This window comes from Trichophyton verrucosum, assembly GCF_000151505.1.
Source record: "Trichophyton verrucosum HKI 0517 chromosome Unknown contig00373_1.f1.exp, whole genome shotgun sequence".
Classification (NCBI taxonomy): Eukaryota; Fungi; Ascomycota; class Eurotiomycetes; order Onygenales; family Arthrodermataceae; genus Trichophyton; species Trichophyton verrucosum.
Window position 1 is genome coordinate 42,362 of NW_003315389.1, and position 13,612 is coordinate 55,973.

Below are 13,612 nucleotides of genomic sequence, written 5' to 3' on the forward strand. Positions count from 1 at the left end.
AAGTATACATATCCCATCGTACGATATCGGACATTAAATTTACTTATTCTACAACCATACGGAGTACTGCAAGCCAGTTCTCACAATAGCGGTCCAGTTTCTGTATAATTACTATTAACTCCTGACGGATATGATGGGCTTTCGGTCTTAACCTCGGGTTCGGCTACTTGAATTGAGAAAATCGACTATGGCTTTATAACGGTTATGGCTAGAAAAAAAAGGCCTGTTTCTTTTAAGGTTGAGCTAGAAGAGGCGATTTGACAGCAGATAGCTCGGCTGGGCCTCAGGAAGCGGCATTGTTTGTTGTGGTCCTGCAGATTTGATGCCTTGAGGACCCTAGCTTTAGGCTTTGTCAAAATATATGAGTAACTGGCTAATAGCAAGACAAGTAATACCCGGGATGAGCACCAAGTGTGAACAGTTGCACGATGAAGTGTTGGTGGCGAAAATGGATAGAGCTGAAGGGTCTCTCTCGAACCCGAATTTTGAGTTTCCTTAAGAACGGTGGACGGCTATACTCTAGCAGTCAGATGCAGCGTTGGACAGCAGATGCCAAGTCACCCCGAATTTCTGCTGCATAAGAATTGTCGATTCTTCATCTAATCCAGACAGGAATGACTGGTTAGGGGCTCGCATCCTCGTATGGCCTCAAATTCGTAGGGGGGGGTTTGTGAAACCGTATAGTTGTGCAGGATATAAATGAAGATGACCCAAATAAAATAGAGAGAAAAGACATATATTGGCGCTCAAATTGAACAATCTATAAGACTCCCTTTGTGCTAATAACTTCCCCTTCCTTCCCAGCAACCTTGGAAGTGGCATCTCTAATAGCCACAGCCAAAGCTTTGAAGGCAGCTTCAGCACGGTGGTGGTCGTTTTCACCTTTAAGCACGTCGACATGCAGAGTAACACCTGCAGTGTGAGCAAAGCTCTGTAGGCCATGGGGAATCATTTGGCTAGTGAGATTGCCAATTTTTGCATCCTTGAAGTCAAATACGCCGACAAAGAAAGGGCGAGATGAAATGTCAATGACAGCCCGTGCAAGTGCTTCATCTAGCGGAGCATAAGCGCTGCCGAACCGCTTAATACCCTTTCGATCACCCAGAGCTGTTGACAGAGCCTCTCCAAGAGCAAGGAAGGTATCTTCGGTAGTGTGATGATCATCAACTAGCGATACGGTAAGGTCAGCATTCAGCAGAGTAAGAGTAGCCAACAAGTACACCGGGGTCAATTACGGATGTACTCACTAGCTAAGTCACCAACTGTGCGAATTCGTAGACTCCATCCGCCGTGCTTTGCCAACGCATGAAGCATATGGTCTAGAAATCCAACTCCGGTCCATATCCAGATGTGCTGAGTTGCGGAGAATTGACAAGCATGGTGCTCTTCCTTTTGGTTAGGGATGCTCGATGACTCGAAGGCTTTGTGGCTATCAGGTAGGACATCCAGTGGCCCGCCATCTATGCACAGCGATATCTGCGTTTTGGTCTCCTTCGTGAACCTCTCCACATACGAGCTGCGTAGGGCTGCCATGACTCTTAAGATTGGTATTATTTGATCCCAATCACCACTTAACCAATTAGCTGGCTAAATATATGCCAAGCCGTTAGGAACGATCTATTCTCTTCCCCAGTCAAACTGTGGCAACCAAAAATCCTAGCGCCGCAAGGGTTGCTTGAGGCTGTCGAGTTCTTCGTGCTTTTTCCCGCTCCTTTTATGCGAAAGTCGGAGATCCATCGCGGGCTGAATTTGATATACACGTGGTTGATTATTAAGCAATATGAGCCAATCAAAGGCGCCGAATATCAAATTTGGCTCTGATACACAGTATGGAGTACTCCGTACGGAGTAGAAGAGGATACTATATATATGACCAAGGGCGGATAGACGATACTGGTGATGAAGGATACGTTAGAAATATTTCTTTCATCAAGTACCTATAGAGTCAGAGAAATATATCGTTCTGAAGCAATGGTCGGTTCATCTAGTGCCGGCATAACAAAACATAACCAGAAAAGAAAAGGCAACAACATCACAAGAAGGCGTAAGGGTACTCAGGGAACTAATAATACAATAGAATCATAAACGGGCCCGGCAGGTCGTAATAAAGGTAGAAAGAAAAGCAGCCCCATCATCAAAATTAGACAGGTCCACTATCTTCAGTGCCATCTCCGTCTGCTGCATTCTCGTTGCTCATCTTGTCGTAGGATTTCTTCCCGAGAGCCTTAGCAAAAAGCATCTGTGGTCGTCCAGCACTACCAAGTAAATAAGCATTAGTACCTATGTTATTGCTAGAGTCGTCCGTGGACCTGCTGTAGCCGTATACTTACTTCTTGAATTTCTTTCCCTTAAGGTTGCTCAGCTTCTTGGTGCATGGACTCATGATTCCATCTGATGGGGAGATAAAATGACCGGATTGTCTAGCATGGAAATTAGTATGGGGCTGAGATACACAATTTTTTGTTGGCTCGGAGAACACCGGAGAATACTTACTGTGAGTCACCTTCCATCTTCTCCTTGAGTACTTGTCTGTGGTATTCCATGGATTTCGTCGTAGCAGCTTTCAAGTCTGCCTCACAATCCTCGGTTGATGAGTTTTGCATGGTAAGATGGGTATTTGTAGGTCGGTCAGAAAGTGGTTGCTTGGACGGGCTGGTGATGGATGCCATGATGACAGTCTGGTGATTTTGATTTCTCAAGTTGTGCGGATATAGAGTAATATCGAGTATTCTCGGGTCGAAGGAACTGCGTGTAGAGTGTGGATGTACGGTCTGAAGAGTGAGGTTGTTTATTTCTGGAAAGGCGCTGGCTTTATATCGTATCGTATCCGTCAGCAATCATGTAGCGTGTGTGATCTTCTTTGTTTACATCCACGGGAAGTAAGAAAAAGTTTTTCCACTTCGCTCTCCCCTCAAGGCAAAAGCATGCTAAACGACAACGGAGCAGGGAAGGGCAGTATAGTAGTTTCTTTTCGCATGGAACCCGTGGAACCTTGATCAACTTTTGCATGGGGAAGACAGAAAGCCATCGACCTACTTACTTGCCCTATATACTGACCTTTATTGGATTTTCCTTGCTTTTTCGACGGATAATTCGACAAATATGCAAGTAATGCTTTACTTGTTGGTGCTGTTTAGCTTGTTCTGGACTGCGTATGACGGTGTACGGATTCGTCTGCCCTTCTTTTGAGATTTCTGATGTTGACGTTTGAGGATAAGGTTGATAAGCGATAGTTTCCATAGCAACAGCCTTAAAAGCTGACTCAGCATGGACACGTCAAGGCATAAAGTCTAAACCCGGTCAATATCAGGAGGCGCTCAGGGGTTTCTAGATGTAGATGTTCAAAGAAGTGGAACGACGGACGATGCTATGCCATTAAAATGATGTACGCTATGCTATCAAATAAGGATATAAGTATGATACATGCTCTCTTCTTGAAGAATAAAAAAGGGGTACATAAAATACAATCGCCTATGCTTCCAAAGATTATATGGTAGATGTCATAAATATCAAAATTGAAGAAAATAAATAAGAAATGATTCCATCAATCTTTGTGCACGGTATAATATAGTCGACAAAGAATTAAGTGAAAGAGTCCCCTTCCGCCTGTTCGGCGTCCGATTCAGACTCGTGTTTCACCTCCACGCTCTTGATAGGGCGTTTTCTCAGGCTAAGCTCCGGATCGCTCATAGTTGCGGGACTGCCGGTCTCGGACGCAGCGAGACCACTTTGCGGCTCAGAGGAGAAGCGCAATTTTCGAGTTCGCTCTGGAGTCGTGGTCCTGGAAGTTGGAGTAGGCGGGGAATATGTAAAGGTAGGATTTCCGACTTCATAATCTGTTTGTTCAGAGGGACTGCGGTGGTGTCGTGAGTGGTTGTGATGCAGGTTGTCATCGTCTGCTTCACTTCGGCTCAGTATTGACGATCCCATCCTGCTCATGGGCGGTGGGCTAGGACTGGCAGATGGCGCTGGTGAGCCGTAGGTGACTGAAGAAGAGCGGAAGCTGCGCGTGCGAGTGACGATGTTACGTGGAAATTCCAAGTACGGTGTGCCCGAGCTGCGGGAGAATAGCACCAGGCCGAAACAGACCAGGACAAAGATGCTTTGGATGACGGCAACTCGTTTTTGAAACACGAGTTCGTCCGCAAGAACACCGAGTTGGGTAGCAACTGAATACACCTCTCGATGGTACTGTTGGCGCTGCTGCTCGAATTCTATAAAGACAGAGTGCCAGAGATGGTCATATTGTTGACGGAACTCCTTCAGCTCCTGCAGAACGGTAGAGTTAAGGTTCTCTAAAAAGGTAGATGTTTTTGCCAATTGGCGTTTCTCGACCTTGTTGAAGGCATCACGGAGGATGCGTGATTGCTCCTCGATATAAAGGAGGGAAAGGGTGGAGTTTGACTCCAGCATTTGCAGTCTTTTGTTGACTGATTTAAAGAAGGATTCTTGGGTGGATGGGTTGGGTGGTGGTGAGGCAGGAGAAGGGGAGTATGTCGCTGAGTTCATCCTAGTTGGCTCCGTATGTGACCCATTAGCCGCGATAGATGAACCCGTAGAACTACGGCGAGTCTCTTCTCTATCAGACGTCGTGGGTGTACGAGTAGAAGAGACTGAACGTATCTGCTCTGGGGTATTGGTAGAGGTGATAGAGCCGCTGGCTGGAGCAGCAGCCTCGTCTTTCACCCTAGTAGCCGTCACAGGCTGACTTGCAATATGAGCCGCGCGTTCCTGGATGGCACACATCTTACTGGATACCAGTCCGAGTAAGATGCTCTCTGTCTCGTTTCTCTCCACGAAACATCTAAGCTCATCCAGTTCACGATCAGATAGATTAGAGAGTGGAACCATTTGGTCGTTAATAACCACCTCAGGAACGGAAACGTCTGGATGCACAACTACATCGGCCTCTTTCTGCTCCAGCTGCTGTTGCTGTTCGTCTTGTTGCCGCTGCTGCTCCGCTTCTTCCTGTGCATTCGCATCCTCCTCTTCATCTGCCCTCGCAGCTTCACCATCATTCTTATACTCTTCCATCATGGTGGTTCCATGCACCCTGACCAAACTAACTGGACAATAGAACTCGTTCCCGTAATGGGACAAGAAGTCGATCTTCAAGTATCTAGCCCATATAAGCGGATTCTCCACCGCAAAGGCCTGCACCTGTCTAGCATTAGCAGCCTCATAAGTGCCCAACACCCGCCATTTGTCAGCCTTGATCGGATACCGATCAGAAACACTGACTCTAAACGATCGAAAGATGGAGCTAAAGAATTCATAGTTGGCCAACACCACGGTGTCAACGAGAATATCATCACATAACTCCATAATGAGGAATTTATCCTTGGCCCTGCACTCGTTCAGCATGTAGCTGTCTTTGTTCTCGTTAAGCACGGCTGAAGAACCGGTGCATTGGGGGTTTGTTTTCAGGACTGTAGCGGCGCAGTCGAAAGATGCATAGTTGAAGCGTTCCTTGCATGTTGTTCCTGCATGTTTCCGTCGACCAATCCCCTTGCGTGGCATATTCTCAGCATCCTGGCCGTCGAGCTCGAAGATCGGCTGGGAAGGATGCTTGTCTTCCTTACCCCCGACAATAGCACCACCGGGGGCAGTGACAGAGTCTATATTATCAGGTGAGGCCCTTCCACCATCTTTCCTCTCCCATGAAGCAACGCCAGATTCGTCTGTAGAAAAACCACCGAATTCAAGGTCGATTTCCGACTCTTCTCCCAGCCCATCTAGCGGATCGTTCATCTGCGGTGACCGCGTATGTCGTCTTCTAGCTTGTTGTCCTTTATCCTGCCGATGCCTCCTCATGGTCTCAGCCGATTGTCCTGCCTTCGCAAAATTTTGATTCTTCCATTCTTCAAAGGAGAGGAAGTTGGAATTATCCAGCGGAGACTCCACGTCTGCATCGTCTCCGTTACCGCTACTCCCGGTTTCTTTTGAACTTGAAGAATCAGACGAAGCAGTGCCTGGAACCGGAACCGTGACTGAGCCTGATGTATCCTTCGAATCGGCATATATACCACTCGCAGACCTAGTTGTAGACGGCCCCTCGCTTCCCGTTGTTGCAGACGCCGCTGCTGATGCTGATGCTGATGCTGCTGCGTTCCACCTAGTCTCCAAACATATCGGATACCGAATATATTCTGCTCCCAAGTCACTCACACGCGCCTGGCAGATGGTATTCGACTTATCCACGGCCATCAACCGCGATGAATCCACTGATTCCGCCGCCGCATGGCTAGGAGCAGAACACACTGCCAAAAACGCCAGGAAAGCCGACGTTATTCGGTCCGTACGCGGGCGCCGCTTCCGCCCATGTGGCGAAAGATGCCCATCCATCGCGTCGTGCGGTGTGTTGCGGTGTGGTGTGCGAGGTATGAGGACAGTCCTGCTCTCCTCTAAACAACTCTGCGAAATCGAGGGGATGTAACGTAGATTCGTATCTGTGCACCGAAATAACTAGTTAAATGAAATGCGTATATGTTTTTGTTCCCGCGTCCTGCCTGAAAATCAATCAATCATGCCTGGTAGTGAGAGACCGACAGTTGGGCCGTTCGTTAGCTGCATCTGTCCAGCGCATACTGCTCCGTCATCCCGCATATACGTACAGACATGGCTCACGTCAACCCACCAACAACCATCGTGTTCACCATTAACTTGTCCCAGTTCTCGGGTCGAGGTGGCGGTAACAGAAGCAGCTCACGCTCGCGCATGACAGCCAGATGAGCAAGGGAGATGTCCAGGAAAGGGAGGAAATTTTTCCCTTTGACCCCTGTGCCGTGCCTGTGCCGGGCCGTCTCTGGGTTGATCTGGTGGCCATAGACGTAAGGCGGATATTGGTCGTGCGTTTCCCGTGCGAGCTACTGGGCTGAGCTCGAACTGGACTGAACTGTCGGTGTGCGAAAAGAAAATATATCGACGGGATCAGACAACTGAGTAGTGAGCGACTGGCGTGCGGTGATTAACTGGCTGATGTCGGCGTAGTCATGCATATCTGGCCTGATGCCCTCGTCGGTTGGGTTGGCGGGCGAAAGTGAAAAAAAAAAATTAAGCTTGCCTGGAGCCGCGGTTGCTAATTATAGGACGCCGAACCCCGTGGCCGGTGCTGGCATTGACATTGACATTGACATCTACATCTACTGAAACTACGACAGAAGAACCTACTTGGACTACAAAGGGCGAGACGAGGAGAGACAATGATATCCAGCCATGGAAAGGTCTTTCATTCAATCAATCAGTCAATCAATCAATTTTATTTTATCAGCCTTCCCATCCATCAAATCCATCCATCCAAACCGACCATCCAAACCAGCCAAAAGGCAAAGCACCAACCAAAGTAAACTGAACCATCCAGATATTCGCCAAAGAAGTAACACAGAAAACACCACGTCCTATCCTCATCTTGCTTCCCAACAGATTCTAAGATAGATAGTACATTCGCCTTCGCCACCTTCATCTTCCTCTTTTTCTTTTTCTTTTCTTTTTCCGTAGAACAGAAAGTAGAACAGAGACGGAAATTAAACGGGGTAGAATAGGAAATGGAAATAGAACGATTTTGTCGTGCTGGTAGGGAAAAGGGGTAAGGTAGTAAGTAGGGTAGTTTGTTGTTGCTTTTCTTTTCGGGTGGATGATATTAGCGGTGCATGTTCGTATGGACGTATGGTATGAATGTAAGGACAGATGGATAAGGAAGGACGAAAAAAAAAAAATTAAAGAAAAGACCAAGGATTAAAAAGAACCAAAGATAGTGAAAGTTGGAATTTTTTTTTTTTTGTTCTCTTTCTTTCTTTTCCATGGTTTGCTTGCTTTCAACAACCTCCTGCAAAGCAAAAGCCTAGTTAAGTTCCCTTCCACTCCTTCCTGCCTCCCCCACTGCATCCTCCAACGCGAAGGATGGTAGAGGGAGAGAAGGGAGAAGTGGCTGCCGGCGCAAAGTCGAATGCACCGACACGAACCTTCGTCTTTTTCTTTCTCACATGTAGAGAGCGGTGTGGGTGTGGGGTATGAGGGTGGGTACAAACACAGAAGCTCGCTGTGAAAGCAGACCCGGGTGAAGGACCGTCATATCCCTTCTCAAGATGACTTGCGTCGAGGGCCTGAGTTATGATATATGATTTAATAAAAGGAATAATGAAAAAAAAGTAAAAGGAAAAATAGTAGCGATGTGCAAAGTGATGTGTTCGTGGATGGACAAGAGTTGAGAGAAACAAATTATATAGTGTAAAAGGTACGAGTGATCTGCAAGAAGAACTGGGATGGGAGAAGAAATGAAGATGTTTGTCAACAAACGCCGCAAGGAAAAACGTAGTAGTGGTATATCCCCCCTTTCGAGAAAAAAGAAAACAAAGTCTTTCAATGTTCAGCACCGCTTCGAAAGGGGAGTTTGTTGCTCCGCCGGGCCGACCCATATTCTGTTGGTAACAATAACAAGGCAAGTTATATAGTACAGAGGTTGATTGTTGGTGGCGATGGTCCCAAGTTAAGTTCTGTTCCGCCCATGTGGAGTCCCGGCTGGGCGGACGGTGATCGCCATGAATGTTTCGGTCCTGCGACGCCCGGGTTGGGGAAAAATGGGAGTATTTCAAAAGGTCGAGAGGGAATATCAAACGCACCGCAGCGAAGTCGACAGGGTAAATAGGTAATAAGGAATGCAGACCAGACCGTTGAGTTATGGATTGTAAAAGTGCGCGTAAGGTTGAAAATAGAGCTGAGAAGAGGTATAATAAGACAACAAAGGCTCGCTAAAAACTCCGATAGGATCCCCAATATAAAAGAAACAGAAGTGTAAAATAGATTATTCAGGCTGTAGAATTGAAGTGTCGTTGCGTCATCTTGAGAGGGATGGGGCGTCAGGTATATAAGTGGTTGAAGTGGAGAGTATATTTGCTTGTCGTGAGATGGAAAAAACCAAGGGAGATAAGGGAAGCAACTAGGCTTTCCAAGGAGGATGGAGAAACTACGGGTGTAGATCCTGCCACCCGCCGACAAAGTCGAATTCGTCATCAATGGCCGCCGGGGAGTAAATTGGGATGTGGGGATAATGCTGGCTTCTCTTTGGTTTGATCGTCTGGTCCTTGTCGCGACGCCAATCCTTGCTGAGCATGTATGGCTGGACGATGGGCTGTTGCTGGTGACCGTTGTGGCCACGGCTGTCCTTTGACTGGAACTTCTTCTTGGTCCAGGTGCCGTGGTCGTACTGTGGTTCCTTGCGCCAGCTGGGAGCCTTGGACTTGGGGGTCGAAGCAGCACGGTAATCCTTTTCAGGCGTGTGGTTCATGCGCTTCTTGCCAAGGGCAGCCCATTTGTCCAGGATGTTGTTCTTGGAGGGTGAGTGACGACCGTGAGGGACAGGGGTGTTGCTGCCATCTCTAAGAACACTGCGTGGCTTGGATGGTGTAACGGGAGTAACGGCAATGTTCTTCTTCTTCTCGTCCTTGACGATGGGAATTGGCTGAACATTGAGCATGGACGACGGCTCCTCGATTTCAGACAGTCCAAGACCGGCAACGTCTGGGGTGTTGCTCTCCTTGCTCCAGGTACGGGAGTTCTGGGCCTGGCGGTTGCGCAGACGGGCCTCTTCGAGCTCGGACTCCTCCTCGTCCCAAAGGTCACTCCAGCTCTTGGACACTTGGTCAGAGCCACCCTTGCCAAAGACAAGGGACATGGATGGAATGGGGCGAGCTGCCGAGGTAGGCAGAGACTCGCTGATGGGAGCTGGACGAGGAGCGTTGCGTAAGGCGGATTGGCGGGCCTTGATCGACTTGAAGGAGGCACCCAAGCTTGAATCCAGAGTAGAACCAATGGATGGGGAAATAGCGTGAGTCGAGTACCATGAAGTACCATCCACCTCCGATGCCGGGAAGAGATCCTCACTGTAGCTCTCGGTGTCTGGGATGACGGAGAGGCGACGACCACCTTGCTGCTGAGGGGAGACCTGGAGAGCCTTTGCCCATGGGAAGGATTCTCCCTGGTTGACCTGCGGCGTCTGGATGGACGGGGTGCGGAGAGGCTCACGGTAAGCACTGGCAGCAACGACGTCACGATCCTCGGTGCAGAAGTCATCGAGAGACTCCTCATCGGTGGTGAAAGTGACGGCACGCATGATGGCCTCTCTCATACCGGCAAGCGATCTCTTCTCTGGGTTGAGGGCGATGGAGTGTCTGAGCACCTCAAAGGTATCCTGAGACATGTTCGGGAAGACGTCAAAGAGCGATTGTCGGTCACGGGAGTAGTCTGCGAAGAGAATATCCGACTCCGTTGGGGTGACAAAGGGGTTCTTTGCAAAGAGGATGTTGAGCAGACAGATACCGATGGACCAGATGTCAGCTTTGGCAGGGGAGTAGCCCGCCGCGGTGGGCTCGTACTGCTCCGGAGCCATGTAGCGGTCGCTACCGACACAGGCCTCAAAGGACCAGGGGCTGCTCGTGGCCAAGCCAAAGTCACCAAGCTTCATGGAGCCATCCTGGCAGAGGAAGATGTTCTCTGGCTTGATGTCTCTGTGGTAGAGACCCTTGGAGTGCATGAACTCGACGCCGTCGATGAGCTGGAGCATGAAGTCACGTACGTGTTCAGTCTCGAGTGGCCCACGGCTGTTGCGGATGGCCTCGTACAAGTCACCCATGGAGCAGTACTCGAGGACCAGGAAGATGTGGGACTGAGTCTCGAAGCTGCTGACGAGGTTGACGAGGTTTGGGTGCTGTCCGAGTTTCATGTGGCACTGCATCTCCTCTGAGCGGTCGTCGACGGAGAGGGGAGAGGACGGGTCCGCAGACGAGGGCTTGGTGAGGCACTTGATGGCTACCTGCTCCCCGGTGAGGGCGTCATTTGCAAGGAAGACCATGCCAAAGGATCCATGGTTAAGCGGAGCAACTGTCTCGAAACGTCCGTCGAGGAGTTTCCCCTGGATAAACTTGTCCCGCAAGCAATCCATGATAAGTAGCTGGACTTTGTGGAGAGGGGAAACCTGACGGAAAGGAGAGCCAAAGAAGCACAGGTCCTATGACCGAACAAACGCAGACAAAGCAAAGCAAAGAAAAAGGAAAAGGAAAAAAAGAACAAGAGTGGTGTGTTGTCGTTGATCAGGCTGTCATATAAATGTTGATTTGAGAAGATGGACCGTGAAAAAAAAAGATTGGTAAAAAGGTTAAGGAAACACAAGGAAATCGGTTCGCCGTCCGCGAGAAAAAACTGAGATTGCACCCAAGGCACCTCGTTTGGTTGATGCTGGTTGAACGAAGAAAGAAAAAAGAGAGAGAGCTGGTAGAGATCGTTATGACTGCATTTGAACGTTGTGTCCGAGGTAAGAAAACGAAGGCTGTTCGTTTAACGTCGGTGTAAATGAGTCGGTTTGTAGTTGTTTTTTTTGTTGCCAAAATGATAGCCAGTAAGGAGAAGTAAATGAAAGATGCCGGTAATGAAAAAGTTCGAAAAGAAGGGAAAGAAAAGAATTGAACGCTTCGTTGCAAGGTCGTGAGCTGAGAGGGAAAGACGAGAAGAAGGAAGAAGGAAGTGGAGGAAGGAAGGGCGAGACGAGTATTATCGCTTGAATAGAGTGACTATGAGACCAAGGCGTGCCTGCAGAGGGGTCGAAGATGAGGTCAAGATGAGGGTCACGTTTGAGATAGAGGAGCCAGAGTCGTGGAGCAGGCTCGGCCTTGATGACGAGTCACAAAATTCAGCGATAATAGACGGCAGCTTCCCCCGGAGTCGATCAACGTGGCAGGCAGTTCGACGTGTCTGATCAAGAGAGCAGCGAGCAGCGAGAGCTTGTCAAGGTGGTCCGGACAAAGCTATCAGAGCTGTCTGGCAGAGCAACTGGGTTCGCGAGAGTGGATTGTTGAGAGGGTCCCGAGATGTTGCGAGTTGGCGAGTTGAAGTAGCAGTCAGTCCTCCTGCGGTAGATGACTTGACGGGTTGACTCAGAGCCGACGAGAGACGGTCATGCTATGAGAGGTGGCGAGCAAGCAGACGCTAGTCGTAGTCTTTATCGGTATTCGACTGTCTCAAGTGTACTCTGGAGCCGCAGTAGTAGTAGTGGTGGTGGTGGTGGTCGAGGTGAGTCAACGTCAGTCAACGGCAGCAGCTGTGACTCGAGTACAGTCCAAGAGGCGAAGTCGAGGAGAGAGTCCAAGGTGAAGGCGAGGTCGAGACGAGAAGAGAAAGGGAGTCGGCGGTAGATGATGGTGGTGACGGCGGGGCGAAGGAAGAAGAAGAAGAAGAGATGAAGTCGAGGGTGAAGGCGAAAGGTGAAGGTGAGGTCGAAGGTCGGAGGTTGAGATGAGATGAGATGACGAAGAGGCGGACGAGCAGGAGAAGAAGAAGAAGAAGAAGAAAGAGGAAGATCGGAGAAAGGAGGGCGGGTGACTAAGCAGGGGAAAAAAGCAAGGAGGTGGGAAGAAGCAACGAAGAGGCCGTGGAAAGAAGGGGGAGCAAGAGGGCGGTGAGGGAGGGGACGGGCGGCAAGGGGGTGACAGGGTGGTACTTTGGAGCGCTAAGACGGCTGGGTGGCAGAACAGGTACCGCGCGGTAGTGAGGGCGTGGCAGCAAGGGGCGGCAGTGGCAGTAAGGTGGGTGTCTTAGGTAAGCGAGCAAGGGTACTTCCTCATGTCAGGGACGAGAAGTCAAGATTATGTACATAGACGAACAGGCCGGCGACGACGACGACGACGACGAGGACGACGGGATAACGACGATGATGACGAGGATGATGAGATAATGACAGTGATATCCACAGCCAAGTAGAAGAGGCTGATGGTGGATGGCCGACGATGAGGAGACAGACAACGAGGAAGACGTGATATAGAGAGATGAGTACCTGGCTGCCTCCAGTAACTTCGTAGTACCTACTATACAACGCAGTGCCGCCTGCTAACTAACTGCCTGCTCGAGTTCAGTCGCAGCATCTGCAGCATCTAATTATTGCCACAGCACAGCCGAGAGTCAAGAGGCCAGCATGGAACTGTCGAACGCTGCAGCCCAGCAAGGAAGCAAAAGCCAAAAGGCTCTCTCTCGAACTCTACTTTCGCCTAACACCCAGCATGCGAGGACCCCCTGCATGAGGTACTTCGACACTAAGAGTAAGGAGACAGCGCAGGTATCTCGGGATGTTGGTTGGTCAGGCCAAAGACACACCACCATCACCTTCTTCCGCGTTGTTGACAGACGGGCACACCATAAACAAACCGCCAGTCTCTCAGGAGATGGCATGATCTTCATTTCTTCCCCCCTCCCCCCCCCCCGCTCACCCACCGATGTACACCTATTATTGTGCTCTCACTAAGTACTAACCGCCCGCCCGACCGACCAACCGACCAGCCGACCAAGTCAGCAAAAAGTCCAGTCCAGCCAACGGAGTTGAAACCACGGGTGTCGTGTCCACCCGTTTCTCCATGTTTCGACCAGAAAATGTACTTCTATACTTCCGGCGGGAGAGGCATACCGAAGTAAGTAACGTTCCCCCCCTCCTCCTCCCAAGCCCAAAGCCCAGAGCAAGAAAGATCCGAGCGAGCCCAAGATGAGGACGAGAGGAAAGGTTAGGTTGGGCTGGGCTGGTTGGTTGGTTGGTGGTGGTGGTGGTGGTTGGCGTGGGAGGGTTCGACAGCAGCAT

At 49.7% G+C, this 13,612-nt stretch overlaps 6 protein-coding genes across 6 annotated transcripts; all 6 read right to left on the bottom strand.

Annotated features, from left to right (window-relative positions):
• Positions 1-760: 760 nt before the first annotated feature.
• On the bottom strand, positions 761-1,533 carry TRV_04857 (uncharacterized protein; the record flags this gene model as incomplete). Its single annotated transcript, XM_003020946.1, has 2 exons — positions 761-1,167; positions 1,248-1,533. The coding sequence occupies 2 exons, from the start codon at positions 1,531-1,533 to the stop codon at positions 761-763; spliced, it is 693 nt and encodes a 230-aa protein (XP_003020992.1).
• A 607-nt stretch (positions 1,534-2,140) lies between these two features.
• On the bottom strand, positions 2,141-2,669 carry TRV_04858 (uncharacterized protein; the record flags this gene model as incomplete). Its single annotated transcript, XM_003020947.1, has 3 exons — positions 2,141-2,255; positions 2,331-2,420; positions 2,494-2,669. 3 exons carry the CDS (start codon positions 2,667-2,669, stop codon positions 2,141-2,143), a joined length of 381 nt encoding a protein of 126 aa, XP_003020993.1.
• A 913-nt stretch (positions 2,670-3,582) lies between these two features.
• On the bottom strand, positions 3,583-6,207 carry TRV_04859 (Sad1/UNC domain protein; the record flags this gene model as incomplete). Its single annotated transcript, XM_003020948.1, has 1 exon — positions 3,583-6,207. The coding sequence occupies one exon, from the start codon at positions 6,205-6,207 to the stop codon at positions 3,583-3,585; it is 2,625 nt and encodes an 874-aa protein (XP_003020994.1).
• A 1,637-nt stretch (positions 6,208-7,844) lies between these two features.
• TRV_04860 (uncharacterized protein) lies at positions 7,845-8,414 on the bottom strand (the record flags this gene model as incomplete). Its single annotated transcript, XM_003020949.1, has 1 exon — positions 7,845-8,414. One exon carries the CDS (start codon positions 8,412-8,414, stop codon positions 7,845-7,847), a length of 570 nt encoding a protein of 189 aa, XP_003020995.1.
• Positions 8,415-8,962: 548 nt separating this feature from the next.
• TRV_04861 (uncharacterized protein) lies at positions 8,963-10,936 on the bottom strand (the record flags this gene model as incomplete). Its single annotated transcript, XM_003020950.1, has 1 exon — positions 8,963-10,936. One exon carries the CDS (start codon positions 10,934-10,936, stop codon positions 8,963-8,965), a length of 1,974 nt encoding a protein of 657 aa, XP_003020996.1.
• A 1,053-nt stretch (positions 10,937-11,989) lies between these two features.
• On the bottom strand, positions 11,990-12,917 carry TRV_04862 (uncharacterized protein; the record flags this gene model as incomplete). Its single annotated transcript, XM_003020951.1, has 3 exons — positions 11,990-12,496; positions 12,641-12,851; positions 12,883-12,917. 3 exons carry the CDS (start codon positions 12,915-12,917, stop codon positions 11,990-11,992), a joined length of 753 nt encoding a protein of 250 aa, XP_003020997.1.
• Between the last annotated feature and the right edge of the window lie 695 nt (positions 12,918-13,612).